At 41.6% G+C, this 27,836-nt stretch overlaps 2 protein-coding genes across 6 annotated transcripts in view; one reads left to right on the forward strand and one right to left on the reverse strand.

The window, feature by feature from the left end:
* The window catches only part of LOC115634030, a 147,125-nt gene that overhangs the window by 90,607 nt on the left and 28,682 nt on the right, over window positions 1-27,836 (forward strand). The window lies entirely within an intron of this gene.
* Window positions 327-27,715, reverse strand: LOC115634031 (nephrin). The gene is made up of 12 exons (XM_030531572.1): window positions 27,607-27,715; window positions 5,222-5,725; window positions 4,880-5,050; window positions 4,533-4,823; window positions 4,177-4,476; window positions 3,822-4,112; window positions 3,450-3,752; window positions 3,099-3,383; window positions 2,681-2,962; window positions 1,810-2,615; window positions 1,337-1,741; window positions 327-1,232 (listed from the first exon to the last, which is right to left on the reverse strand). The coding sequence occupies exons 1-12, from the start codon at window positions 27,707-27,709 to the stop codon at window positions 1,224-1,226; spliced, it is 3,750 nt and encodes a 1,249-aa protein (XP_030387432.1). The 5' UTR covers window positions 27,710-27,715; the 3' UTR covers window positions 327-1,223.

Consider the following 27,836-nt stretch of genomic DNA (forward strand, 5'->3'; position numbering starts at 1 on the left):
TGCATGATAAAAATCGTAGAATTTCTTTGAACGTATGTAAGTATATATGTATATATGGAGTGCTTAGATCTAGGCGAAAATCACGCTTAAAATAGTTTTAAATATAATTTGGAAGTTGCTTTCTTTTTTTTTGTAATTGTAATTTACGTAATTATGTACTTGTATGTACTTCTTTTATGGTATGTATGTACCTAATAAATCTTGAATTTTTCGTTGAAATATTTGCGATTGTGCAAAAATTCGTTTCGGTTCGATTTGAATTATCATGTATAGTTTGTATATACGAGTATGTACTTGTATGTATGTATGTATATGAATGTGTCTGTATCTGTGTATATAAGTATAGTATTCTACTTGTAGATCTTAAACTTGAACAACTGCTAATGAGAATGAGTTCGAACTCGTTAATATTTATGCTAAATTCTAAAAATCGTAATTGCTACTACTTAACATAGAAAAAATGCCTACAAATTAGAATTGAGTGTGTGGTTGTTTCTGCTTTTTGTTGCTGCATCGTCAGCTTGTTGTTGTTTTCGATTTTGTGTTGTAATCTACGAACGCTGTGGCTGCGGTTGCGGCTACTTGTTGTTGTTGTGTTCATTGGTATTGTTGTGGATCGGAGCGTATTTCGTAGTCTCAGAGAGGGTGGTTGGTGGAGGAGGAGGGGGTTAGAAGAGAGTGCACCTGCACCTGAGGCGAACTGTGGCGGCCATTTGCATTGATTGATGTTGTTGTTGATGTCGTTGTCGATGTCGATGTCTGGGCCGCAGTGTGACGTGCGTGCTGAGTATCCAAGTATGTGTGTGTGTGTGTGTGTGTTTGTGCAATGCATGCCGCACGCCAGCGGCTGTTGAGGCGCAGGTACTTATCACAGCCTTTGAGCGCAGCATGCAAATGTCTTTTCTCAAAAAACATTCAACATGTTTTCTCCATTTGCGCTCCATAATCATTAACGTCATAATAGTCATAATAATTATAAACATAAAACAAAAGAGTATACAAAAAATAAAATATGACGACGCACAGCACAGCACAACACAACAACAAATCGAACATGCAATGCTTCTTAATTGATTGAACTGCAATCTTTGTTGTTGCTGTTGCTGTTGTTGCGTCTGTTGTCTGTTTTTGTTGTTGCTGCTGTTGGTGTGTCAATCAGTCTAGCTGGGTTTGGCTGGTGTTTTGTTTCGCTTCCAAGACATATAGCATTTGAAAGCGACGCCTTAGTATGTCTGTTAGAGAAATGAAAAAAGAGAAATGGAGAGGGGGAGAGAAATATAGGAAGAGGGTTAGGTCAGACTCCATTTAGGGCGCTCCCCAGTAATTTTCAACTCACCACTGGCGGATAAGACATGTACTTGTCACTCATATTGAAATACGAGCCATCTGCAGGCGGCGCCGGCGAAGGCGATGATATGTAACTGCCTTTAATGACCAGCGACGATGCAGGCGATGGTGATGGTATGTACAACCCGTTTGAGATGAGCATATGATCGTCCTTGGCGCGCATCGGCAGACCTTCGATCATGCCCGTGGCGCTATTGCGCTGACTGTGTCGCTTTGGATTGGGCAGAGTACGCGTAAAGTCTGGATTACAGAGCGGATAGGGTGGCGTGCACATGGAGCTCTCCTGGTATTTGGGTGGATACGCTGTGGATTGTATGATGTCGACGTTTTCCACCAGATATGTTGAGGCGGCCGCCTTTTTTTGAACATCCGCCTGTAAAGCAGTGATTGGCAGCTATATTAGCCATTCAATTAGCCATTAAAAGAACCAATCTTCTGCTGGGGATTAGTGGGTGAAATTACCTTATAGACAGACTGATTGTCATCCTTGGAATAGGCATCATCAGCGCTGGGCTCTGTATCGCCTTGGGTCTTATTCTGTCGGCGTATGACAAACCAGGCTACCAGGGCGGCATTCAACACAAGTAGCACCATTGCTGCCGAAGTAATTCCAATAATCATCACATTGGGCAGCTCATCCTTTTCCGTATACTCCGCCGACAGAGGTTGTGAGCCCTTGGCCAGTGTTAGCTTAATGTCGGGCAAGAATTTGCTACCCCCGGCCTCGTTGGCCGCCATCACTGAATAGTAATAAGTGGCTCCCGGCTTGAGACCATCCAATGTCACATTCTGACTCCCCGGCTTGGCATCCACATACTTGTACTTCTCCTCACCCTGCAGCTTGAAACGCACGCGATAGTAAACCTGCATACCCCCATCGAAACCAGGCGTCCACAGCAGCTCTACACTGCCATTATCAGTAACATTACCCACGTGCAGCTGCAAGGGAGCATCGGGACGAGTGGGTTTGCTGAACTCCAGGGTGGTGCTGGCCTGACCCAAACTATTCCGCACCACGCACTCGTATTGACCGTAGTCGTCGGGTGAGGTATTCTCCACCAGCAATGCCGACTCGTAGTGCAATGGATCCACCTGCCGTTCGATGGCCTTGAATTTGTTGCGTCGCTGCATCTTCAAATCCTTGCCGTGGCGGCGCCAAATAAAGTTTGGCTGTGGCGATGCCAGAGCGCGGCAAATGAGCTGAGCCCGCACACCCAAGCGTGCGGCAAAGCGTACAAAGGCAGGTGAATGCTCAATCTCCGGAGAAGCTGCAAAGTATTCAGTTAGGCTCGACCATCTCAAGCTTCGAAAAAGAAACTGCCATACGACTTACTTTGCACCACCAAGAGCACATTGTGGGCAGCTGCCGGACCCCGTTGGTTGTCCACACTGCAGGTAAAGTTGCCAATGTCGCCCCGCTGCACGTTTTCAATGTGCAGATAGGCCGTCCCGTTCTCGAAACTCGTTGTGGTGCGTGCCGACAGTTCGTAGCCGTTGCGTGACCAATGCACATGCGCGGCTTCAAGCGGACGTGCTTGTATGTGACAGGCCAAGACAGCCTGTTCGCCGGCCACAAAACTCTGACCCTCACTGACCGCTGTAATGGTGGGTGGATCTAGAGGGGGGAGCAAAAACAACAACTAAAGCATGAGTATTTGGCGATAAAGTGCTATAAATATTTTTCTACTTAGAAGTTACTAAAAATTTAATACGATTACGAATATTGTTTCAATAAGTAAGTTGCCACTCACATTCGACAATCACTTGCACTTCCATTAGTGCGGTGCCTTGCGTATTTATCGCCTCGCAAACATAGACACCTGCATCGTTGCGACTAAGCCGACTAATGTTAAGCCGTGGACCATCGGAGATCAAACGTTGACCTATTACCGAACTGCTGCCAATGGAGAGCCCGTCTTTTGTCCAAGTGTAACTAATTGCCATTGGATTGCCATTAGCATGTAGTTCGACTTGCAAAGGCGCACCTTCAACGCCCACAAAGCTCGTGACTTGGCCAGCATCGAATTTGGGAGGATCTGCGCAGAATAAATCTAGTTTCAAGGATGCTCTAGGATGAGGATTGACAGCTAAAGAACACTTACAGAGTATGTCGAGGCTAATGGTTTCATGCACGCTTCGTTGAAGAATTTCGTTGTGACTCTGGCAGGTGTAGATAATGCCATCCAGATCTTGCGTTATATTCACTAGCATCTCCAGAGTTGAGACCGAGCCACCCCACAGTCCCGGCTTATTGGCTAAATTAAGACCCTCCACTGGTATGCCATCCTTCCACCAGCTGATTTTTGCTGGTGGGTTGCTTGAACTCGAATCGCAAATAAGTTTGGCACGTATGCCAGGCACAAGGTTTTTAGGTACGACGCTGATTTTCACCGTTTCAGGCGGAACTAAGAGGAGATGGTTAAGTAAGTGAACACATACTACAGGCAGACTAACACCAGCGTCAAGATACTTACAATGTACGCTCAGGGTCTTGGTGGCAAAGAGTGGTATGTCGATGGCTGAATTCTGAACCTCGCACTTATATATGGCATTATTGTCCGAAGCATTGATCAGTATCGATAGCTCTGAGCTGATCTTGCTGTCTGTCACTTTATTAGCAGAATTGATACGTTTATCATTCTTGTACCATTGGAGCATGGGTGGGGGGTTGCCGCCAGTGGAGCTGCACTGCAGTTTCATGATGGAGCCAGAGATGAGAATGTCTCCATCGTTGTAGCCGGTAAGCAAAGGTGGCGATGGTGGATCTGAGGGTTAGAAAGATTACTTACTATAGTGAAGAGCGGCTGAAATGTAGTGCCCTTAACTTACACAAAACATTCACTGTATGGGATCCCACCACATTTTGTGTTAGCTCTGCATTTAGGGCATGGCAGACGGCCACAAAGGTGCGACTTTGCGAATCGATGCTCACACTAATGTTTGAACTGCTAATCCAGCCACCCTCCGAACTGATTGCTGTCTTGAAACTGCTATTTGTCAAGGGACGACCGTTCATAGACCAATTAATGCGTGCTGGTGGATTAGACTGGGCCGTCATACAATTTAATTGAACAGTGTCGCCTACTTTGGCTTCAGTGCTGCCGCTCAAATAAACGTCTTTGGGCGCATCTGTGGGGTGCAATTTTTTAAGTATCATGTGGCCATTCATTGACCTCGCAACTTACAAAGGACCGTAAGATTCAGTTCAGCTCGCAGAGGCGTTGTAGACAACAAATTCTTTGCCTCGCACACTAAATTAGCACCGTTGTCCGCTGTCGTGGCCGTGAACTTATACACGTTCTCTGAGAGACGACCCGAGGTACGTTGGGGTGAGTTAATCGCAACACCATTACGATACCAAACTAGCTGAGCAGGAGGATTACCGCCACGACTGCGACACGCGATTTGCAGCTGCTGTCCACGCCTTAATGTCTCGCCCTGGCTGTAGCCCTCGAAGAAGGGCGGACCTGGTGGATCTGTAGGTCAAGCTGACGTTAGCAGCCACACGGAGGTGATGCGAATGAGTACTTACATAGGACAGACAATTGCACCTGCGCGCGCATCGGAACATCCGGAGGCAGTGCCTTGTGGCGCGCCTCACAGGAAAACTCTTTGTAGTCGTCTTCTGCTCGGGGCTGTAACTTCAACACTGAGATGGTGCGGAAGCGTTTCGGGGAAGTTTCATTCACAGTCACAAGAGGAACTGCCAAGATAAAGAAATAATACTTAACAAGACGTTGGCATGGATAAGTAGAAGATGAGATATAAAAGATCCAGTCGATACAAATAAGTAGATTCGAAAATTGCTTCGAAATTCTTGGAGACTAGAAATTGTTTAATAGAACAGAGAATGAAGTAATTGAATTTTACTTACTCTGCTGAACGGGCGTTTCGCCCTGGTACCAGACAATTTCCGCTGCTGGATTCGCGTTTTCAGTGATGCACTGCAGAGTTAGGTTCTGTCGTTCCACAACCTCGACCTTAGCGTTGCGTGCATAGCCCTCAATAGCGATGGTGCTTGGTGCAGCTACAATGCTTAGTTTGGCGTTGGCACGTATGGCGGGATTTCCAATAGCTGGGCCCACCTGGCATTGGTACTCGGCATCGTCCTCGAGCGTGGCATTCTTGATTTGCAAATTGTATGTCCCATGTTTGGCATCCACCAGCACAGAGTAGCGTGGAAAACCCGGGATAACCGCAGAGAAACCCAGGGCAAACCCATCCTTGGTCCATTGCACTTTTCCGGCTCGCTGGGAGACCTCACAGCGCATCAGTGTGTCCGTACCCTCGAGTATTTGAAGATCGTGCGGCGTTACGCGAAACTTTTGCACGCCCGGCGCAGCGGGTGTCTGCGCGCTGGCTGAGCTACCACTAGCGGCTATAAAAAGAGAAAGACGGGACTGGTTAATCAGCACGTTCGACAATTTCGCACGTAGTGGGTGTGAAGTGCATCGGGCACAGTTCAATCGCCTTGTCAGCGGCAGCCCAGTTACCCACTTTTACAACCCACACACAATCACACATCAAATACATATTACTTAACCTTAAGCCCCGACAGTGCCGCTCAGGCACATCGCACTAATTTGGTACAAGTATATTTTTTTTCTCCCGCCCATCCGTTGGACCTTCCAACTGACTCACACAAACACATGTGGCAGGCCACTCTCAGGCTTGTCATTGAGACATGTCTGTTGTTCATTCGTTCGCACGCAGCAACCTACCGGCAACCCACACCTAAGCCTCGTGTAGGTCTGCTGGCCCAGTCAGAGTCACAGGCACTACTCCCTCAGCCACAGCTTGTGGCTCATTAGCATTAAAATGTCTTAAAGAAAAGAGCAAGCAGCCCGTGAGCCCCTGAGCCAGTGAGCCAGTGAGCCAGCCACGTTCGATACGAAATTGAACTGCCTGGCTGGCTGGCTGGCTGGCTGGCTGGCTGGCTGACTGGCTGGTTGGCTTTGTGTATGCGTCGGCCTAATCAGCATTAGAGCAATCTACATAGGTACTACTATGAAAAGGCCTGATCGACTGCACACTGAAACAGGGGCTGTGAGGAGTAACAAATAGTTTATCAACTACGTGGGAGATACAGTCTCATTCATCCCCTCCAGCTAATTAGTATTCTAAGGCACTAATCAGATTTGGTATCTTTTGACAACTAAACCATTTGCTAGGCTACACATTTTTCTAAAAGCTTCTGCCCCTGTTTGGTTTAATTGTGTTAGTGATAAGATCTTGAGGCGAACCGCAGACTTGTGACTAAATTAAATCGACTTATAAATTAAAAAGAGGAAAAATAATTATGCAAGTATAATACTTATATGCTATCATGCAGTAAATGGATTTTCAATAATCTAAATTTATTTGGGCCTTTTCTTTTCTCTAGCGTACAACTCCTCCCCTATTATAGTTTTTGTGTCAAATATTTTGATATTCAAATAGACTCCCTCCTAAGTCACATCTAAATGAAGATAAACTCGTGCAAAAATGATGGGCTTTACTTCCTACACTATATAATTAAATCAATTTTTAACGGAGAGCTCACATCTCAAGCCCACTCTCAGCCCACTGTGCAGTGTGATTGCCGCTGCGTGAGACATGCCTACAAATGGCCCAACAAATGAACGTCGCTGTCGTGGACTTCATCAATGGATTAATTGATTATTTGTTGTAGCCCGGCCGCGCCGGACTGGCCTAGTGATGGCGATAGCGATGGCTTCGGCGACATGGTCTTGAAATGAGTTCAGTTTCCGATGGATATGGGGAGGGGGAAGAAAAGAAATAAAATATACGATGGCGGCGACGATGTGTGGGACGCTTAGGCTATCGCCAGCTATCGGATATGATTTAGTCGCAGCGGAAATGTGGCAACCGACCACACACCGGCACCGACACACACGTATATAAACTTACATGCACACTCTAATGGAGTGACTAAGACTTCGACAGCTATGAGGGGTAATTTGCATTTGGGGCAGTTCAAAGTTTCAACTAGCAACTTGCATTTTTGGACAAAGTTCAAGCAATTAAGTCAGTCACTTGACCAAATGCAAAATGTTTCCTGTGGCGATTAAACAACGACAACGACAAAAACAACAACAACGACTATAGCAATGAATAAAAAGAGTGCAGAACTTAACAGGTTTTACTTTTTGTGATGACAATGACGACGACAACGACGACGACCAAAGATGACGAAAAACAGAAAATGACAAAAACACTGAAGACGAGACCCCAATGACTACAACTCATTTAGTGCCATTACAAAAGCGGCTCGCCCATCATGGCCCGCCGCCCTTTAGCCCCCGACACCGCCGGCAGACACCCTGCTCTCTATGCCGTTGCATGCTACAATACAGACAATGAGCAGTGGGTAATTGTCACACATATGCAGGGCAGGATGATGGGCCAACAAAGAAATCCTTGAAGTGTGACAGTAGGAAGCAGAAAGAAACAAAACACACGAAAAACAAAAAAGGAAAAAAGAGATGAGCGACCGACCAAGTGAAGTGAAGTGAAGTGCATGGAGCGCAAAGTAAATGAAAGGCGAGTGGCAAGTGTACAGCTGGACAGCTGTACAGCGGGACAGGCGAGCGACGACGGACAACAGAGAACAGACCGGTTTACATTTTCATTCATACACATACGCTGCGAGCCCAACTGCCTATCCCTGTGCCTATGTCAGTGGCCAGTATTGAAGGAATGAGTGGTATGAGTAATACAGTGCGTCGTAATTGTCAGCGGTCCACAAACTGTACGCAAACTAAACTAACAGCTTAACCGCAAACGTTGGGCGCATTGATGTGCTGACCATAGTATGCCAGGATGATGATAATGATGTCGTCGATGGGGATGATGATGATCCTGTGCTGGTCTAAAAGTTAAGTGAGTGCTGGCATAGGCCGAAAGCTTGCTAATAGTTTTGAACGGAGACAGGCTTACTTTGCTGCTGCCGTGTGGCAAGCGAAGCGCAACACCGGATGTCGCACTAATGGTCAACTCTACTGCTGGCCAAGAAGACAACAACCAGCAACGACTGTGGAGAGAGGGAGAGCGAGAATGTGTGCGCAGGCCAAGTAAGTAAGCAAGCAACTGACGCTTTGTAAGTTAAACTATCTACAAGTCATTAACTCATACAAAGGCAGCAAACAGGCAGTCCACACAGCAGGCGGCAGTCCACACAGCGCCTAGACCAGGGCTACTGTGGCAGTTGACCAAGAGCCTGAAGTGGCTCTACTCGTATGTTTGAGCCTCAGATTGGGCCTGGGTTGTTGTAGCGCCTGCCAGCTAGCTAGCACACGTTTTGCTTTTTGTTTTGTTGCCGCCACTAGCTGTTTCTATTTTTTCTCGCACGTTTTATATTGCGTAGCCAGCCAACCCGAGCTGGAACTGATGCTGCCGATGCTGCCAATGCTGGCTGGTCGCAGCGGGACAAGAAGAGGCCAGACTGAGGCGCTTATCAAGACCAGTTTGCAGCAACAGCAACAGCAACCTTTTCTGTCTGTTTGCCTGCAACTTCAACGCGTTAATGGAAAATATTGTGGCATATCACAGGAAATCCGGTGAGGTTTTTTCTTCACTCTCTATCTCTGGCAACTCCTTTGGCAACTTGTTAGTGCCAGGACACTTAACAGGCACAGTGGCAGGCATGGACACTCACACGCACACGTTTTTTATACGACTATGTATACTCATATCTGTATGTATAGATGTATGTTTGTATGTATGTATGTTTGTATGCCGCTTCACTCTCTTCTGACTTTGACAAAATTAACGCGTCCATAAATCTCACTTTTGGGGGCCAAACACGACGCGCCTTGCCACTTCTGTGGCTTTGTGCTATAAATTTAATTAAAATTTTTTCGGGCCAGTTTTTTGTTGTTGTTGTTGTTGTTGGATGTTTTGGTCGTTGTTGCAACAAATGTGTTTTATGATATTGATTAAACGGCTTTGCCAACACCATTTATTGTTCGTAGTAGGAATTGTTTTTTGTTGGGGCGGTTTAAATTGTTTTAAATTTGGCTGCGGACTTAAGCCTTTTTTTTGCAGTAGCCATGACAATTATTTTTAACATGCGGCTTAGGGACTTTACACACATACATCTATAACTGTATGCGAACTCGGGTGTGATTGTGTAATTGTGTGGGTGGGCTAAGTGCTTAAATGGTTGAAACATTTTGCAGAGATTTAAAAGGGAAGAGCGACGACGAACGTGTGTCGGCTGCTTTCCGTCTAATGGAATCTGCTAATATGCGGCATTTAAACGCTTGAGCTGGAAATGCTGGCTGGTGATTGCCAAGCGTGGGTGGATTAGCTGGATCAACGGCAGAAATGGAAAAAGATGAAAGAATAAAAAGCCTCTTAAATCCATGCAGAAAAGTGGTCTTGAAAGTAGAGAAGAAATTAGAACAATGTTTAAACTGAGCCCATTTTAGAACGCCTGCATAAATTCATAGAGTAGCACTGAAATGTTAGATGCAGCCCAAGCTGAGTATGATTTAAATTTTTTGGTACTTTAATTCGATTATTTAACCGTGTCAGGGAGCGGCAATTTCCTTCCTTTCCTGTCCCCTTATTCTAATTGTTTTATATCTTAACAAGTAGTTTAATCCTTGCTAATTTTTTAAAGTATTACATTGCTATGAAGTAATTTCTAATCATTCAGTCACATGGCCTTTGGTCGGGCACCATATGCTTATCTCAGTAAGCTAAAGAATTTCAATAAACTCCCATAATTATTCCGGAATAACTCAGCTTCTGCTCATTGCCACTCTGATCCCAGGTGCTTCTTCAAATGCTATTCTTTTCACACAAAACAAGAAAACAAAAAACAAATAACTCATTTGCTCATCGCTGTCCAACTGTAATGGCAGTTTTGGCCTCGGCAACGACCTCCAAATCTTCATTAATATTTTTTCAAGCTGCACCCTTCTGCCGATAACCGCCTCGCCCTTCCTCAACTAGCTTCTTTAGGCAGTCTTTAGTCTTGTTTGCAAGCAAGCAAATTTCTCACAAATTGCCGAATTACCCAGACTTGGACCCATTTGTGTGCGTTCGAAGCCTGCACTGATTGAATTATACAAAATTTGCAGACAAACAAATGGGTGCCGGCTATAAGCCAGCCATGTCAATGGTCACACGCCTCAAACGCTGCCTCCAGCCCATTGCACACCCCACTGCTTCTGCACCACCAATACTCTCCAGATACCCTTCCCCACTGATGCTTGGCCACTGTCGCAGTTAAACTAATCAACTAATTTGCTATGAACTTTGCGGTCTGCAGAATAGACCGGAGTGGAGCGGAGCAGAGTGGAGCGGAGCGGAGGGGACAAATTGAAGACGACCTCAAACGCAAACTGAAATTCAGTGCCGGTTGCTCGTCGCCCGGACAGAGTCAAAGCATTAACATTAATTATTTTCTGCTTCATGAGCATTTTAGATGAACTCGACCAGCAGCAGTTGCCATGGCTGATGAAGTTGTGCTGCCCGCTATCCGTTGGCCCCAGCTTTCATCTTTAATTAATTAATAAAAATGATTGGCCCAGTTGAACTGTCAACTATTTTTGAATATGATGTACAAAAATATTTTAGCCGCAACATGAAAATTGTTTTCGAAAATTGAAAATATTTTGTGGCTGGCGTATGCGGGCAAGCCAATTAGTTAAATTAAGGCTTGCACCACTGGCAATGGGGGCTTAGATGGGATCGTCTGCGGGGGTGGAGGAGGAGGTGGAGGAGTGGTGTTTTTCCAAGCTTGATGCATATTTTGTTGCAACATTTTATTGAGCAAATATTTTCGAAAGCACAAAATTAAAATGCAGACAGTGCAGGCATTTAGTGAACGTTAGTTATTAAAGAAATTTTGCGGTGTAAGCGAACAATTTTATTATTTTATTCGATTGTTATTATGTACGTACTTATTATTTTTTGTACCTAATAATAAAGCTACAGTTAAGTCATAAATACGAAAACATTGTCAAGTGTAATTCATTTGATGATTTTATGACTCTAAGCCACTCAACTCAAATAAACGGAGCGGGCCAAAACGAGCCAGTTGACTTGGCCATTACTACAGTGTAAGCCAAGCCAGTTTTGTTATTGTGTCAACGTTGTTGTTATTGTCGCTGTTGTTGTTTTTTGTTGTTGTTGTTTTCGTTGTTGATGGTGTTGTCGCCGTTGTGCGTAGGGGGTTAACAACATTAACACCCACATGCGTTTGGCTCTGCACTGGCCAGCGTGAACGAAAAAATTCTTTTTTTTTTATTTAAAAAAAAATTGACAAATTTTATTAGTCATAAATTTGACAATGACGGTTGGCCTAATAAAAAGAAAACCCAAAAGCTGTAGAGCTAAAGAGCACCTAGGCTAACGAAAATGAATGCTGAGACAGCAAGTCTATGAAAATAAATTAGCCAGAGTGAAAATAAAAACGCGGAGAAAGTCGAACTCAAAACGCTTGTTAGGAGCTCTTCTACCTAGCGCCCTAAAATATGCAACAAAATATTATTTAGTCTACTCATAAAACTTGAGGGCTATGCCATCGCCAGGTCTGGATTCGAGTTTACTTAAGTGGTGGGAAGGGAGACGAATCGTGCGGGGGAATGCTGCAAATGGCCAAAGTTTAACTTCCGCTCGCCGTTGTTGTCGAAAAGTTGCTGAGCGCAAATTAATTTTTTGGTTTTGGTAGCGGGTTCTTCTTCCATCGCATATGTATGCGAGCATGTCGGCAGAGGAGCCCAACGAAACAGCAAAGTTTTCGGGGTCGCTAAGTTTAATGCGTTAAGTTTGGGCCTGGCGATGGGGCGACTTTTACAGCTTAACACGGCTAAGCCCCTGGACTACCGGTCTTTAGAATTGAACAGCAACGAGAGGAACCCTCGCAGCCCACGTGGCAACTGCTATTCACACATCCCACAGCTCGGGGGCATTTAAATAAGAAATCAGGCACAGACAAGAGCAACACCAATAACAAAGAACAGCAGCAGTAAAAAATGCTACAGCGATAGACTCGTAAAAAATCAAAACAACATTTGGCGCTCTTACTCGCTCTTACTCGTAGCCCGCAACGAAACCAGTTCGAGCCACTAACTAAGCAAAGCAATTGACCGCCGTGTGGGCAACAACGACGCAGACTAGAGCAATGGCTTTACATACATACTATATACACACATCTAGAGGCATATAGTATACATACATAACATGGCTATTGCTTTTGCTATAGCTATAGCCATAGCTATGACTTTAATCAAATACGGGTTTATGAATGGTCGCGGCTGCTAGCCATATGAATGGTTTACAAAAGCGACAAAGACGTGGGCCGACAAATGGACAGACTGCACGACGGCTTTAAAGCACAGTGGTTCGATCCTCAAACAATATGCTAATAAGGCTAAGCTTATAGGGTGTTGTAAGGCCAATTTATTTCAATTCAATTTATTAAATTCTCATCTCATTTTTATTACATGCTCATATTTTATTACAAATGTCATAATTTAAAGAAAATATTGTAATTTTAAGTAAAATGGTTTTTCGATTAAGAAGGCTTTCCTTTCCTTTATAAATTCTCATCTTAGAGAATTTTCACATACTCGTACTTATTATATTTTATTATAAATACCATTGAAAATATAAGGGATTTTTCTATTCTTTTCTTTTTTCGATGAAGTCAAATTTTTGTTTCAGTTTTTTCTTTTAATTTATTTTCTTTGAGTGTATTAAGGAGTTTCCTTATTGGTGTGAATCTCTCAATCCGGAAGGTAGATTCTGAATCCTACATTTAAAATACATATGTTCGACGCGTACGCCACTTTTTCTATGATTTGCCTTCCAAAGTCAACTTGGTGGAACGAAATATATACCATTATATAGTATGTTATTTATATTACCAGCTAGGCCACTGTGCGACACCCGATGCGGGGCATATTGAACTGAATTTGAATTCAACGTGTCAATGTGAGCCGCGTTAGTCAACGTAGCAGCGTAGGTATAAACGAGTATATCTAAATATGTCTATATATATGTACGTGTATGTATTATGTGTGCATTGGTGTACTGCTTTACTCGATATGCACGTATGCCGTCGTCTTGGGCACACAAAGCACACGCACCTGGCTGTCTCGACGGCTGACTTTAGCTTTACGCCAACTCTGAGGCCCCAGTACGACTTTGACTTTTTGTCTAAGTTAGCTCTTGGCTTAGTTTAATGCGCTGTCGTTATTCGATTGCTGTTGTTGTTGCTATTGCTGTTTCTGAACGGCTGCACTTGTCGCTTAGAAAATGCCAATTCGCTAGCAAGCTGAAGCTGGAGCTGTTGCCATTGCATGCCACACTTTGCCGCAGAGCGGGCACAAGTATGTGGCAGTTGGCAGCTGCATAATTATAATGTCTGGCAGCAGAACTGAACCGGGCCTGTCTGTCGTTTGCTGTTTCGCTACGTCCATCCGTCTGTCTGTTTCTTTGGCTGTGTACCTGTCCATATTGGCAAAAGGTCAACATTTTTTGTAGCTGTTTTATTGAAGCTGAACTTTATCGACAGTTCAGGCTGAAAATTATGTTTTAAACTTAAAATTAGGTGGAACTGCAGCTTTCAAATAAAGTTCATTATAAGCTTTATAATTTAAACGATTATTAATGCTCAGCATAGGTCCAAAGATATGTTATATGTTCTGGTTAATTAAAAATTATTTTAAAAGTTGATGAAAAACGGCAAGCAGTTAAAACTGAATAATTGAATTAAATGAAGGCTCAATCAAAAGCCACTTCAATCATTTTGCAATAAATTGAAGCGACACTCGTATAAATACATTAGTTAAGCGTTACAAAAAATAAAAGCAAATCCCGACTACTCATAAATTCATTTCACTATTGATGCAAATCGAGGCAAAACATGTTTTAAATGCTAAAAACCAATAATTTTGTTTCCTCATTTTTTAATAGATTTTAAAACATTTCGTTTTTTTTTTTTACTACCATTTGATCCGTTTGGTACGCGCATAGCGTATTGGCCTTAAATATGAATGGCTCAATAAACATTTGGTTCATTCATGAATTTATGCATTTTATCTTCGACTATAAAATTGCAGGTCCATTTATTTGTTCATGTTTCAAAAACGAATATACGAGGGCAGTAAAAGAAGTAAGTAACATGAGTTCATGAATAATTTGTTGTCTGAAATAGGTTTTCAAGTTTTTCTTAGAATATTTGATTATTATTATTGCAATTTATTCGAATTAAGAAGTAACTGAGCGCTTGGAGTCTAGATGAAATAAGTGGCCTACGAATATGGAGAATTTTTAAACGGGAAGTTGTGAACCGTTACTTGTCATTTAAATAGTTATTTCAAGACCTTAAGCAACTTGATCGATCGTTAGAAGTGACTTCTCGAATTGTTGCTTCATATTGTGATACGAATTTAAGTAGTTTGGTATATTTTTGGGGCTACCTTCGTGGATACACGACTGTATATTTATATGCTTCCCAGAATTGTTAATATACGCAGCTATTATATAAATGTACACACGCTATACTACATATAAAGCAAAATGTTAATATACAGTCGTATAAAACATGCATTTTTATTTCTGTGATTTTTATTTTGGCCATTTGTGCCCGCACACTCAAATTTTAATGAATGATTGTGGCTGTTTTCAAAGTTTTCAGTCACTTTTGTCGTTTGTTTGGCTGCTTTTTGTTTAATTTTATTTATTTATGCAGATTTAAACTTTGGCAGCTGTATTTTCGTTGCCTCAGTGTTTGTTTGCTTGCTTTCTGAGTACGTGTGTGCGTCTGTATATATTTTGACTGTCCAAATTTAAATCTGGCTCATTTGTTTTCATAAAACTTAATGACTGTCTGATTGTTAAGCAAAATGTTTGGGACCAGCAATTTCCGAGGTGTCTCCATTAGATTTATATCTGACTATGTTTTTATATGCAAGGGTAAGTGTATATATACAAGTAGTATAGAGTGTGTACATAGATGCTGCGGGCTCTTCAAGCTCCCAAACTCCCAACTGTTGCAATTTTCGTATTTTTGTTAAGACTTTGTTTATATGTATTGGCCTTTAATAAGACATAAGACTGTGAGATCCAAAAAGCCATTCAAGCGCGTCGAAGCGCGGCCTGAAATTCAAGTTATCTCACTCTGCGAAACTGCTCGAGCATAACATTTTGACTAAAGCCCAAATGTTAGATAATCACATGGCAACAACAACAGCAGCAACAACAACAACGCACGGTGCAACATGGCCAAGCCAGATTAATGGCTTGGAGCTGATTAGTTAGAGGCCAACAAAACTACAAAATTTAAAATAAAAGAGCCGAAAACAACAACAGCGACGCAGTTAGCCATAATTAAGAAAAGCAACATATATCTTGTAGCTATTCGTCTGCGTCGCAGTATCGGCTTTAAAGTTTTGTTAGAGTTTGTAAATTATAGACAAGCTTTGCGACCCCCACACGCACAAATATACGCACAACGAGTATACCTTGTAACAACACATTTGCATGCATAAATACACACTCGTAGGCTCATGTGTATAGTATGTCTGTTCATATGATCAACACGATATGTTCATTTGTCAAAATTAACACGCGTCGCACGCCCCTAGACTCGTTATTGGTGTTACCTTTGTAGTTGTTGCTGTTATTGTTGCAACGGGAATTTGTAAAAGAGAGCTAGAGAGCACAAAATGCTATAAACAATTTTCCCATTGTCGTGCCTTTCTCGATATGTTTTCGATTCCATTTCAATTTCTTCACTTCCACGTCAACTTCAACTTCCCTTTCTCCCTTTCTCCCTTGGGATCTTGGGCTCTTCCTGTACGCGCCCTGTCAGTCTTGTTATGAATTCAATTTCTGGCTAACAGAACAGTTACAGCTGGCCTGTGCCTGGGCCTGGGCCTGGGTTACCACTTGACTCCTGTGGGTTCTCGAAGTGCGACAGACGACGGAATTTAATTGAGGCAAGCTTCTCAAAACAAAGTGAAAAAGAAGTGCATGTGGCAATACACGAAAAGAATACCACACGGGGTTCATCGAAGCAGAAATACCCTAGATTGTAACCATATTTTTGTGATCATTTATCTATTTAAGTGAACTATTTTTGAGATAACTTTGTAGAGAAAATTATGTGTGCAAGACATAATATAACACATTTCCACTTATAATATTATTCATTGATTAGGTTTTCATTTGTAGATGGGAAATATCTATTCAACATTTAAAACTAACTTGGAACATGACGTCAGTTATTAAAGTAAATGAATCTGTTCTTTGCTTTAAATGTAGAGACTTGAGTAGAGACGAATTGAATCTATAAGCATGAAAACTGGACTCAATTTAAAGTCATGTAAGCAAACAGATGCTGGTAGAACGAATTTTTCTGACAATTCTAAGGAGCTTAGTACATAATGAAGGAGAGCTCTTTAGCTTGATTAGTAAAAAGGTACGAATTATAATATGGTTTGAATGCTTAACGAACTCTTACAGCCAAAACGTTAGACTCCATTTGGGAAGGGCATTAAAACCGGCTTAGGCGCGTCTCACACATAAACACACACAGCAAGTCAGCCATCCATCATTATTAAACACACACATGAGTGTAAGTGCCGATGTATATCTCCATGTGTGTGTGTGTGTGTGCGTACGTGTGTACTGACTGCACCTGCTCGCATTTTGTTGGACGGTGCAGGCCACTTTTAAGCCTTCATTGATATTTTCATGCACTACCCTCAACTTTCGCATGCGCAAAGTTGTCGGGCAACATATGCCAGCCAGTCAGCCAGCCAGCTAGCCTGCCAGCCAGCTATGGCCATCCAGCTCTGAGCCATCCAGTAAGTCCGTTGCACCAACTCGGAGTTGGGCCCAAGCAGCCGGCCAGCCAGCCAGCTGGCCCGGTTTGATTGTCAGCTTGGTCCAAAGAATCTTCTTCTTCCTCTATCATTTACTTTGCTTCTGTGCAACTTTTTGCCGTGATTGTAGCATTTGTTGTTGTTGTTGTTGTTGCTGTGTTGTTGGTCGCCTGATTTTTTCGTTCTTGTTGTGTAAGTTAATATGACTTGTACGAGTACCAGCGACGATGATTGCTTCCTGTGTGTGCGCGCGGCCCAAAAACATCAAGAGCAACCAACAACAACAACAACACCAACAACCACTACATATTACAAAAAGTCGAAGCATAAGAGGAAGACGAGCACGACTTAGGCGCTGACGTTGTCAACAGCCACGAAGCTTTAACTTTTTGCCTTGACTGTTTTTTTTTTTTTTTTTTTTTTTTTCTGTTGCTGCTATTAACCATCATGAATGAATGAAAAATCGCTGCTGCTGCTGTTGTTGCTGCCTTTGACGACGGCGGTGACGATGACGATGACGAGACTGCGCTGCCAGTTGGCGGAAGTTATAAATTAATTGAGTAAATATCGATTCAGTGGAGGCTCTTACGCACAGAGGGTTGGGCGCAGGGCGCAGGGTTGCACTTTTCAGTACGTTAATTGGCAGCACTTAAACAAGCTACAAACAGTGTCGAGTGAGCGAGCAATTGCCGCCTGCTACATACATATTTGCATAGCCAAATTGGCATCAAAAAAAGGGGCTATGGCGGGAGGGGTAGTAGTGGGGGACATGCACTGATTGGAGGCTTTACTATGCCGTTTGCAAATCAAGTTAGAAATGTTCAGCAGGAACTCAACAACAACAACAACAACTACTACTACTACTACATCGTCAACGTCGGCTATGTGCGCCCCTCAAAGATTAATGACTGGAGATATGGCCGTGGCATATTCAATTGAGCGCCTAGCGGATTTTATGCAGTTTGATAGCGTAATTTATTGAATGCGCGTTTAATGAATTTTTATGTTTGAGTACGCAACGCTTTCAGAGATTTTTTCTTCTTGTCGTTTTACGTTTCGGGAGGTTCTCGATGGTGATTTGGATTGTTTTTACTGAGCGGTTTTAGAGCGCTACTAAGTGGCTTTTAACGGCTGCTTCCGTTGCTTTGCTATTTCGACTAGTAATTTGAACTTTTTTATGGCGCTTTATGGTAACATTTTATGGCATATGTACCCATGCAGTTAACAAGCTGTGCCGCGATGTGTAATAAAGTTAATTAATTGGCCAGAGCAGTGTTGTTTCGCAATTATAGCAACTTTTTTCATAGCAAATCATAATGTTGGCACTTGCGTGTACGAGTATGGAAAAAAGTGCGAGCTACACGGAATTAGAACGTAATTTGGTCATTTGGTATAATATTTAAAGAGTTTTAATGCGTTTAGTGGTCTAAATAGTTGCTATAAATCTGCTATGAAATGCCAAATAATTGCACAAACTACCATTCATTCTCCAATGTGTTGACGATCATCGAGTTTTCATCAAAAAATATCCGTCATCGAAATCATAATCAATTGAATGGCATCGCTCATGTTGCATGCTAGCTACAAATGTGCTATAACCTGAGAATCATTTAAGCAATTCTGCAGTTACTTGCAATAACATTGTGTGTGGATCAATAAATGATAAGTCATCTAACGGTTGTGTGCTTTGTGTTTCGATTTTGCTATAATTGCGCCAATTCTGGCCATTAAACCGCTATTCGGTTGAGCTCCAAGGTTTGCTCAATCAGAGAACTCGGCAGGCCTGCCATAAACTTGATTTCGACACCAATAAGCTCTCACACTATGATACCTTTTTGCTCTGAGCGGCTTTTCATCCTGTCATAAATGGTGTTATAAATGCCAGCTGTTGGCTTTAAAGCCTCCAGCAGAAAAAAATCTCTGCACCAATTTCTCACGTATGCATAGTGTATACTATATATGTACATATGTGAATGCCTGCATGTATACTGATATGTAGGTATGTCTTTAACCCAATATCTTTTACATTTTTTTGTTTAATATTTTTCAGTCGCTGTTGTTGAAGTTGTTGGTTGTGGTTGCTGCTTTATCAGCGAGATCTCAGCGTCATGCATAATTGCATATATCAGACACAAACACCTAACTGTACACATGTACATATGTATGTGTAATCATCTATATATGTATGTATGTATGTATGTATGGCAATGCACAGAAATATATGACATGTGCAGCATAGCGAGTGGCAAGAGAGGCGCCGATTTCAATGCAGCAGTTGCAACTTGTTTGTTGTGTTGCTGCTGCTGCTGCTGTTGCTGTTGACGCCACCTAACTGTCAACTTTCTTTTTTGCCAGCGCACATAATTACAGCTGTGCAAGTGTCTGTATCGTTCGCTATATACCATACTTGTATGTACATGCATATACTTGTATGTATGTATGCATCTGTGTGTGCAGCGTATTAAGTTTTGCTTGCATGCAATTAGCATAAAAAATATCAACACGGTTTGCATTTATATAACGTTACAAATTATGCATCATCGAGGCTGATGTCGTGGCTGCCGCTGCTGTTGCTGCCGTGGCAAATGTGCAACACGAATGGCAGCCCGGCCACTGCCATGCCACGCCAAACTGCAATGACGTTGAATAATGACCGAAAATGCAATGGCTCTGACGAGAGACGACGACGACGACGACTACGACGACGATGGCGGGACTGCTCTCAAGTGGCAGCCGCCACGCCACCGCATTTGCCACAACTTCAACTTCAGCCGCCAACAGCCAGCAGGCAGCATGCAGCATGCAGTGGCGATTGCAACGTGGTAGGTGCTGCTGACACCTTACGCACGCCCCTCAAGCTGTCAGTGCATAGGGGTATACTCGTATAGGAATGCACACTCAGAGAAATGAAGTGTATCCTAAAATACACATGTACATACTATATGTATATGTTTGGTTTAAATTATTAAACTTCTAATTCCAATTTTATTTGTATTTTTCTTCATCTTGTTGTCAAATGTTTGTTGAGGATTTTCAACAAGTTTTTCTTCATTTAAATCTAATAAAGCATATTTATTTGCTTTGAAGTTTATTTATGCCATTGTTTGTGTTTTGTCTTCAGAATACAAATGCATGCTTACAAATGCATTTCAATCCCTTTTTTCTCTGCATGTATGTATGTGTGAGTCTATAAATGAATGCATAGGCTGGGGCTGAGACTCTGAGACTGAGGCCGAGCTACGCATGAATAGGCGAGCTTTGAAAGCGCAGCTGAGTTTTCACCCACTTGACAAGCAAAGTGCTGCAAAATAAGCAAAACACACACATACACTCATGCGAATGTGCATGTGCATGTGCATGTGCATGTGAAAAGACAAACAAAATGCAATCGTACACAAAAACAAGGAATATATAGTATGTACAAGTACAACAAAAATTGGTTCAATTTGGCACGACGGTGAAGGGGGGCCGGCGAGGAGCAGACATATGGGCGTGGGCCTATTGAAGCCGTCGACGTCAAAGCGAACGCGTTTTTATTCGTTGTGTTTTGTTTTTTGTGTTTGTTTTACATTTGAAGTCCAAACGACAACTCGTTAGCACGAATTTGCCAAGAACTGTGGGGCAGGGAGAGGGCAGTGCCGGCCATTGAAGGTGGTCGCCGTTACGGCTGCCCAGTTTACTGTCAACGCCTTTTAAATGGGCAGCGCCAGAAACACCAGAAACGCCAGCAACGCCAGCAGCTCTGGACGAAAAGCGAAAGAAAAAGAAATATTTAGAAACAGCAAAAGCTTCTCACAATAGAATAAGGGGGAAAACGTTTCGTTCTCAAAGCCAAACAGGAAAAGTCAGTGCTGACTGTTGTGTTGTTGGTGTTGTTGTTGCAGTCGCTGCTGTTGTTGATTTTTGGCAAATTTTCATAAACTGTTATTTATTTTCATTGCAGCAAGAAAATGTAAGCAAAAAAGAAAAGAAAAGCCAGCCAGCAAAGTTGCGAGCAAATTTTCAGCTCTTTTTCGTTTTTTGCGTTAATTTTTTTTATGAGTTTTTACTGCATTTGTTGTTGTTCCAACTGCTGCTGTAATTGTAGTTGCTGCTGCTGCTGCTGTTGTTGTTCTTGTTGCTGTTGCTGTTGTTGTTGTTGTTGGCAAAAGTCTGCGGCGGAAGTGAATTTGCACAAAAAGAAAGAAAAGTTTTGTGCTTTTGACCAGCCACACAAACAAATATAAAACTAAATAAACACACACACAAATGTTTGCAAATAAAAAGTGGCAGGCTGTAAGACTGTGGGGAAAGGCAAATATGCATAAGCCAACATGAGCAACTTGCTACACCAGCAACAACAACTTGCAACAGCAGCAGCAGCATTGAAGCGCATTTTATTTACATAAAAACAAATGACCAGCATTTTGTGCGGGGTCCTACGGACTCGGACTCAAGTCTTCTCAGTGTGTCTGTCTGTCTGTCTATCTATCTATCTGTCTGTTCTATCTGTGCCCCCCGTCCGTCTCTGTTCGGCACAGCACATTGTAACTGAGTGAGATGTAAGCACAAATGAAAAGGTAAGCCCAGGGTTGTAATTATGTGTATTGGGGAATGTAAATGTGTGTGTCCGAGAGTGTGAATGAGGCCTGAATTCAGATGCTCGCATTGCCTGGATCTGCATGTTTGTTAGCCAAAGGAGTGACGCTCTGAATGGTTGGAATTCTTAGGCTACAGAAGTGGAAACAAAAAAATTAAAGACCTGGCTAATATGAGGGGCCTGCAGTAAATATTAAGCTCAGTGTGTTAACGAAGAATGCCATTATTCACTTGAAAGTCGCAAAAGGTCGCAGTATAACAAATTTCACAAATTTTAATATTTCCTCATCAAAGATTCGTTTAAATTTGCAAGAATTTTGCTTCAGAAGTCGCTGCTTCAATTATAAATGGTAAGAAAAGTATACATATCTGTTCTGCATTTCGAGTCCAATCAAATACGAGTATTACTTTTTATTCGAGGGAATTAATGCCTTTTAATGAAATGATTTTATTTCTAAGCAGCGTTTTCAAAAAGTATAATAAGAGCCACAACGTTACCGATCGGACTGAAACGGAACTGCTCTAAATTCCGCATCTCCACTTGCTTCCCCATTGCCACAAAATTTCATTAAATCAGAACAAATTTATTGAAGTGTTTATCAATAGTCATAGAATCGGAATGATATCAATTAAAAATCAATTTGATTTCATGATCGCTTAGAATATTTTTTCAATTGAACCTTGCCTCAGAAAAAGACGAAGAAAAGCTAAACTTAATTTGAAGACTCAACAGAAAAAGGATTTCTAGTCATTTCAATGTTTAAATCATTTTCAATTCGCCTATTATACATACATACTTGTATGTATATATAATACACACTTAAACATGAGCGAGGAGAATGAAAAACAATACAAAAACCATTGCTGGGAAAATTTTATTGTTTCTAGCAGTTTCCCCAGCTTAAGTGAGTCAGCATTGTTAGCCCAAGGCTTTGAAAAGAACTAAGGGGGAAACCTGTTAAGTTTATCTGCTCCCTTGCTATAATGATTGTCTGTTTTGGGAAAAAGGGCTGTTGCTGCCTCTTTGTTGCGTCTGCAAGAGTCCTCTAGAGAAATATGTAAATTAGCGGCTTGTTTTAAAATAAGAAAACGCAACATTCCCATTAACGGAACGATAATAAAAATTCAAGACTTTAACAATTGAGTATGTTTGTGTTTATATTTGGCAGGAAAGCTGTCACTATTATCTAAATACAACTACTTCTTGTATATAAAACGGTTTGTCCTGACTGATTGCTGGGAAGCGGAAGAGTCTTTACGCAGGGTAGGCGAGCAGTTATAAAAAGGTTGTCTTCATACTCGGACTTGTGCGAATTTGCGAGGGGTATTCTTATATCTAATAAGTGGTGATGGATCTAAGCTCAAAAGATGAAAAACATACCCAAATGCCAGGTTTTAAAAACATATACTTGTACTTGAATGACAACTCGGTGTTGCGTATTGCCAACCAGTATCTGGCTATTACCAACCTACTGGCAACCTACATACTTGGCACAAAACGAAATTTGCAGCAGATTTTTTTTATTGGAGCAACCTGGTTCGGTTTAGAGCCACTAACTGCCCACCATTAGTTCATGCCTCAACCCACCGCTTAACTAGCCCCAGATTCGCATAAGAGAGCAGTTCAAACTAGTCCAACAAGGCAGCAAGAACAGCGATGGTGATGATGACGACGACGATGACAACGCCTGGCCATAAGCCGAAGCGTTTAATCTACACACACACACACACACACACATACAGACACATACACAATATATATTGTGGATATACATAGAAATATACACACAACACACGCGTCAAAACCTTTATGCTAACACATTTTAGCTTTGGCTTTAACTAAATCGGTTTTAAGTCCACACTTATAGCCCGGCCAAGTCAAGCCAAGCCATGCCAAGCCAATCTAGTCCAGACCAGGCCAGGCCAGGCAGTCCGCCCCAACACTTTTAGCTCAGCTCAGAGCTCTGTTTGCTGAGGTTTTAGCTTTAATTCAATTTGCCTACGTAAATCGCTGGGATTATAAAGTAAAGTCGGCCGTTCTATATGTTCCCCATGCACACACACACATAACCACACACACTCAGACACAGACAGACACAAATACATACATGTTTACAGGCATACACGATGCGTCGACGCGACGCATAAACCTACTTTTTGGGCTTTAAGCGCTACCCGGCCCTGCACCGGAATCTTTTACAGAGCCTATCAAAAAACAAACAACAATAACAACATGAAAAGAATTTGTAAGCCCTGACTGAGTTCTCTCTCTTCCCTCTCCTCTCGCTGCTTAACCACATCCTCAATTTTCTAGTTGTGCTAAAAAAAAAAAAATAATAATAACAATCATAATTTGTGTGCTGCTTTTTGTTGTATTTTAGGTTGGCTGTCTTGTTGCTACACATGCTAAAAATTTGACCAGACCCAGGCAGGTGTATTTCATCTTACAGCTTGCCCGGCATATTTTTTTCATTTACTTTTTTATTTTTGGTTAGTTGGTTGGATGGCTGGCTAGCTGGCTGGCTGGCTGGCAGGCTGAATGGCTGACTTGTTTGGTTTTGCAGCTTGAGCTTGTTATTAAATGTTGAGCGCGTGCGCCGGAGAAGTGGACACATGAGAGTTGAATGGGCAGCTGCTCTAAATTGCAGGTGGGGAAGCCAAATTAGTTAGTTAGTTGAGTAGTCGGCTAGCTGGTTAGTGCGTAGGGTTGTTGAGTTTGACTGAAAAGCCTCTTCATGATGGCTCAAGTGTGCCAAAGAACCGACGAAAAAAAAAACTCAGATAAGACACACAACATTGCATTTTACAACGAAACTTGACGAGCTAATCAAATAAAACAACTGGCCTACCAGAAAGGATATTTAATGATCACAGACTCCTATCTATTGTATAGTTCGCTCAATAAGTTTTTTGTTCTTTTTTTTTCTACCAAAAACTCTTTTCCACAATAAAATGGTATGAAATCATCGACTATAAAAAGGAGCATTAGAATGTATTTGCTTTGCTGATCAGTCTTCAAAAAAAGAATTATAACTTTAATAGAAGGTTTCCAAAAACAATACAAAAACTTTTGAACATTATTCAGTGAAGAGGTTTTTTGCAGACAATTTAAAAAAAAGGCAAGTGAAGGGATCTGAAGGAGAGCACTATATTCTTCTTGTATCCCAACATCTGCATACTGATAGCTGATTGTTGCCTTAAAATAAAGCACTCTATACTGCTGCTTATTTGCTGAACTCATCTAAAATAAGCTTTTGTTTCTCATTCCACTCATATCTTACCAATTTCTCTGCCAACTGATTTTCAGCGCCGACCCAACAGCGCCAACACTTGCCGGCCCTTCATTAGCAACTCGCTAATTTGCCAGAATTTGGACAATCTTTCATGGCCACTAATAGATTCGTCATGTGGCTATAAAATCATTAGAATCGTGTTAAATATAGCACACGTTTGTCCAACTTACATTGTTTACTGTTTAAGTTTGTGCGCGCATAATTCATTAACAGACGCTCCATAAAAGCATAAATAAAACAAACAAAAAGTCTAACTTGTCGCGCTCCACAAATTGTTGAACTTTTTGTGAGCGGGAAACTCTGTAAATTATTCTTCGACCCTCTATTTTTTTAAACTGTTTTCAATTAGCAAGTTTAACGAAAATAAAAAATGTCTCTCAAATTAGTTGAAGCAAATTTTCGAAAACTAACTAAAGCAACTGCCAAAGGCAAGTTTCACAAAAAATTTATGTAATTAAAAAAAGAACTCGACTCAAAAATGTTGCGAGTGGCAGTTAAAGTGCGAAAAGCAAGCCCCACACCCCACGCACAGAGAGTGAGGAGCAAAATTAAATTATGTGTGCCACAAAGTTCGCCTGAATTATGTCGCATAAATCAAATAAACAGCAGCTATGGCAACAACAACAAACAAAAAGTAGCGGAAAATAGCAACAACAGCAAAAGTGATTTGTAAGTCGACAAATGGCTACACTTCTGAACACAGTTTGAGATAAATTTCATTGGAATTGTGTTCAAAATATAGAAGTAATTGACAGTTGATTAAACGGCGGTTCGGCAGGTACATAATGTTTCCATAGCTCCCTTTTTCGCCAAATCGGAATCGATCCTGGAATCGAAATTGTTATTTTGTATTGCTTTCCCATGACACGCTTTTTATTCCAATCGGTGCCATCCTTATCTCAAAATTGAAAATGTGGGAGCCTACTCCCACCCAGAGGTGAATATTTGTTGGACCTTTCAAAATATTTCCACAATACTTTTAGTTATTAAAAAATATTAAGCAGCACAGACTTAGCATTTATGAGATCGGCACCACAATTTCTTTTGAGAAAACATTTATTAATAAACATCTATTCTAAGCAACTATTCCTAGTCTTAAATTCGTTCAATACTAGATTCGTGTTTGATTTTTAGCAGCTCCAATAGAAAACGAAGATGTTGAGATTCTTGCAATTTATTGAAGCAAAATTGTAAATAAATATTATTTTTATTCATTTATTTAACGTTTATTTAAAACCAAATAAAATAAATTATTGTTGTGTTAGCTCCGAATTGCCTCAACTAAGGCCACAGTCATCCATTTGATATTCAATTAAATAAAAATATTTTCATTCATTTGCAATTTTAGCACAAGATTTAATTAATATTTGACTTAAACAACCCAAAAGATGCATTAATATTTAATATTGAAATCACTTGATTATTATGCATGGCCAAAAAGTTTCTTGGCTTCAACTGGGAAACTAAAACCATGATAAACGTTGGCATGTTTGCAACGATTTCACCATAAATGTTATATTTATTTGTAATCAGCTTTGGTTTGCAAAAATAAATAGCCCCTGGCCGAAATATGTAATTAATTTCTATCTTGAGCAAAAATCGCAGTTCAAAATAAATGATTTTGAATTGCTTTTCCGAATGTAAACACAATACCTTCCCAAAACTAGAACATGCCCGACCGGCAAGGGTATTACAAAAATAAAAATAAAACAATGAAGAAAAAAAAAGTAAAAAAGTTGCTGCCGCTGCAAGAATGTTGAGGAAATAACTGAGTAAAAATTTATACGAAAAAGTTTTGCATTTAAAACGAGGCATGGCAGATAGTCGGCAACACAAGACTTGGGCCACAGCGTGGGGCAGCAGGGGGTGGTGCCAGAGAATGGGGAGCGGAGTCTGTGGGTTGTTGCACGTTAGCGCAACACTTGGCGGTGGCAAAAAAATAATCATTTTTTCTTCTTATTATTATTTGTAGCTATTGCTGAAACCACAACTACAACGACAACAGCAGTAGAGAGGAGAGCGAAAAACACAAGTGTTTAAATGTCAACAACAAACAAACCGAAAAGAAAAAAGACGACGAACTCAAGCAAAAACAGCAGCCAGACAAAAGGAGTTTTACGTGTGTGTGTGTGGTGTGTGTGTGTGTGTATGTGTGGTGTGTGTGTGTGTGTAGTGTGTGTGAGTTCAGGCAACAAGCCCCTTGTCGGGCATAAGCGTTTCATACTACATGTATATTGTGAGATAAAAGCGTCTCTGTATGTCCATCCATCTGTCCGTCTGTCCGTCTGGCTGGCCCGTCTGTCCGACTGTCTAGCGCTGTCTGACAAAGTCGCATGTCTGCCTCGCATCTTCTTTTTCTTTTTCGTGGGCAAATGTCATGAACTTTTGCCAAATGAAACCGAGAGCCGCCGCTTGTGGCAGGTTGCAGCTACCAAAAAAAAAAGTGTGTGTCTATGTGTGTGTTTCGTATCTATAAGCTACATTTTGCTCTGTCTAATAACTTCTTTATGGCAAACTGCTCGTATACTCGTATAACTTACCCATAAGCATTGCAAATGTCAGAGTTATCCAAAAATGTTGCTGATGATGATGGCGCTGATGACGTCGTCGCTGCAACTGCAATTGCAACGCTGTTGACGGCATTTTCTTGTATTTGTTGTTGTTGTTGCTGTTCCTGTTTAAGTTGTTGTTGTTGTTAATATTATTGCAACACACACGCGCACCTCTAACTGTTTGGCAAATCCGAAATTCGCGTATTTGCGGTCTACAC

This window comes from Scaptodrosophila lebanonensis, unplaced genomic scaffold (genome assembly GCF_003285725.1).
Source record: "Scaptodrosophila lebanonensis strain 11010-0011.00,11010-0021.00 unplaced genomic scaffold, SlebRS2 tig00000001-arrow-pilon, whole genome shotgun sequence".
Classification (NCBI taxonomy): Eukaryota; Metazoa; Arthropoda; class Insecta; order Diptera; family Drosophilidae; genus Scaptodrosophila; species Scaptodrosophila lebanonensis.

Bases quoted from the DNA above. Each gene is read 5' to 3' on its own strand.
- LOC115634031 (XM_030531572.1), bottom strand. From the start codon at position 27,709: ATGCCGTCAACAGCGTTGCAATTGCAGTTGCAGCGACGACGTCATCAG. The intron at 4,477-4,532 runs GTAAGTTGCGAG...TGCACCCCACAG, and splicing joins ACTGAATCTTACGGTCCTTT to ATGCGCCCAAAGACGTTTAT. The intron at 1,742-1,809 runs GTAATTTCACCC...TGGCTAATATAG, and splicing joins ACAATCAGTCTGTCTATAAG to CTGCCAATCACTGCTTTACA.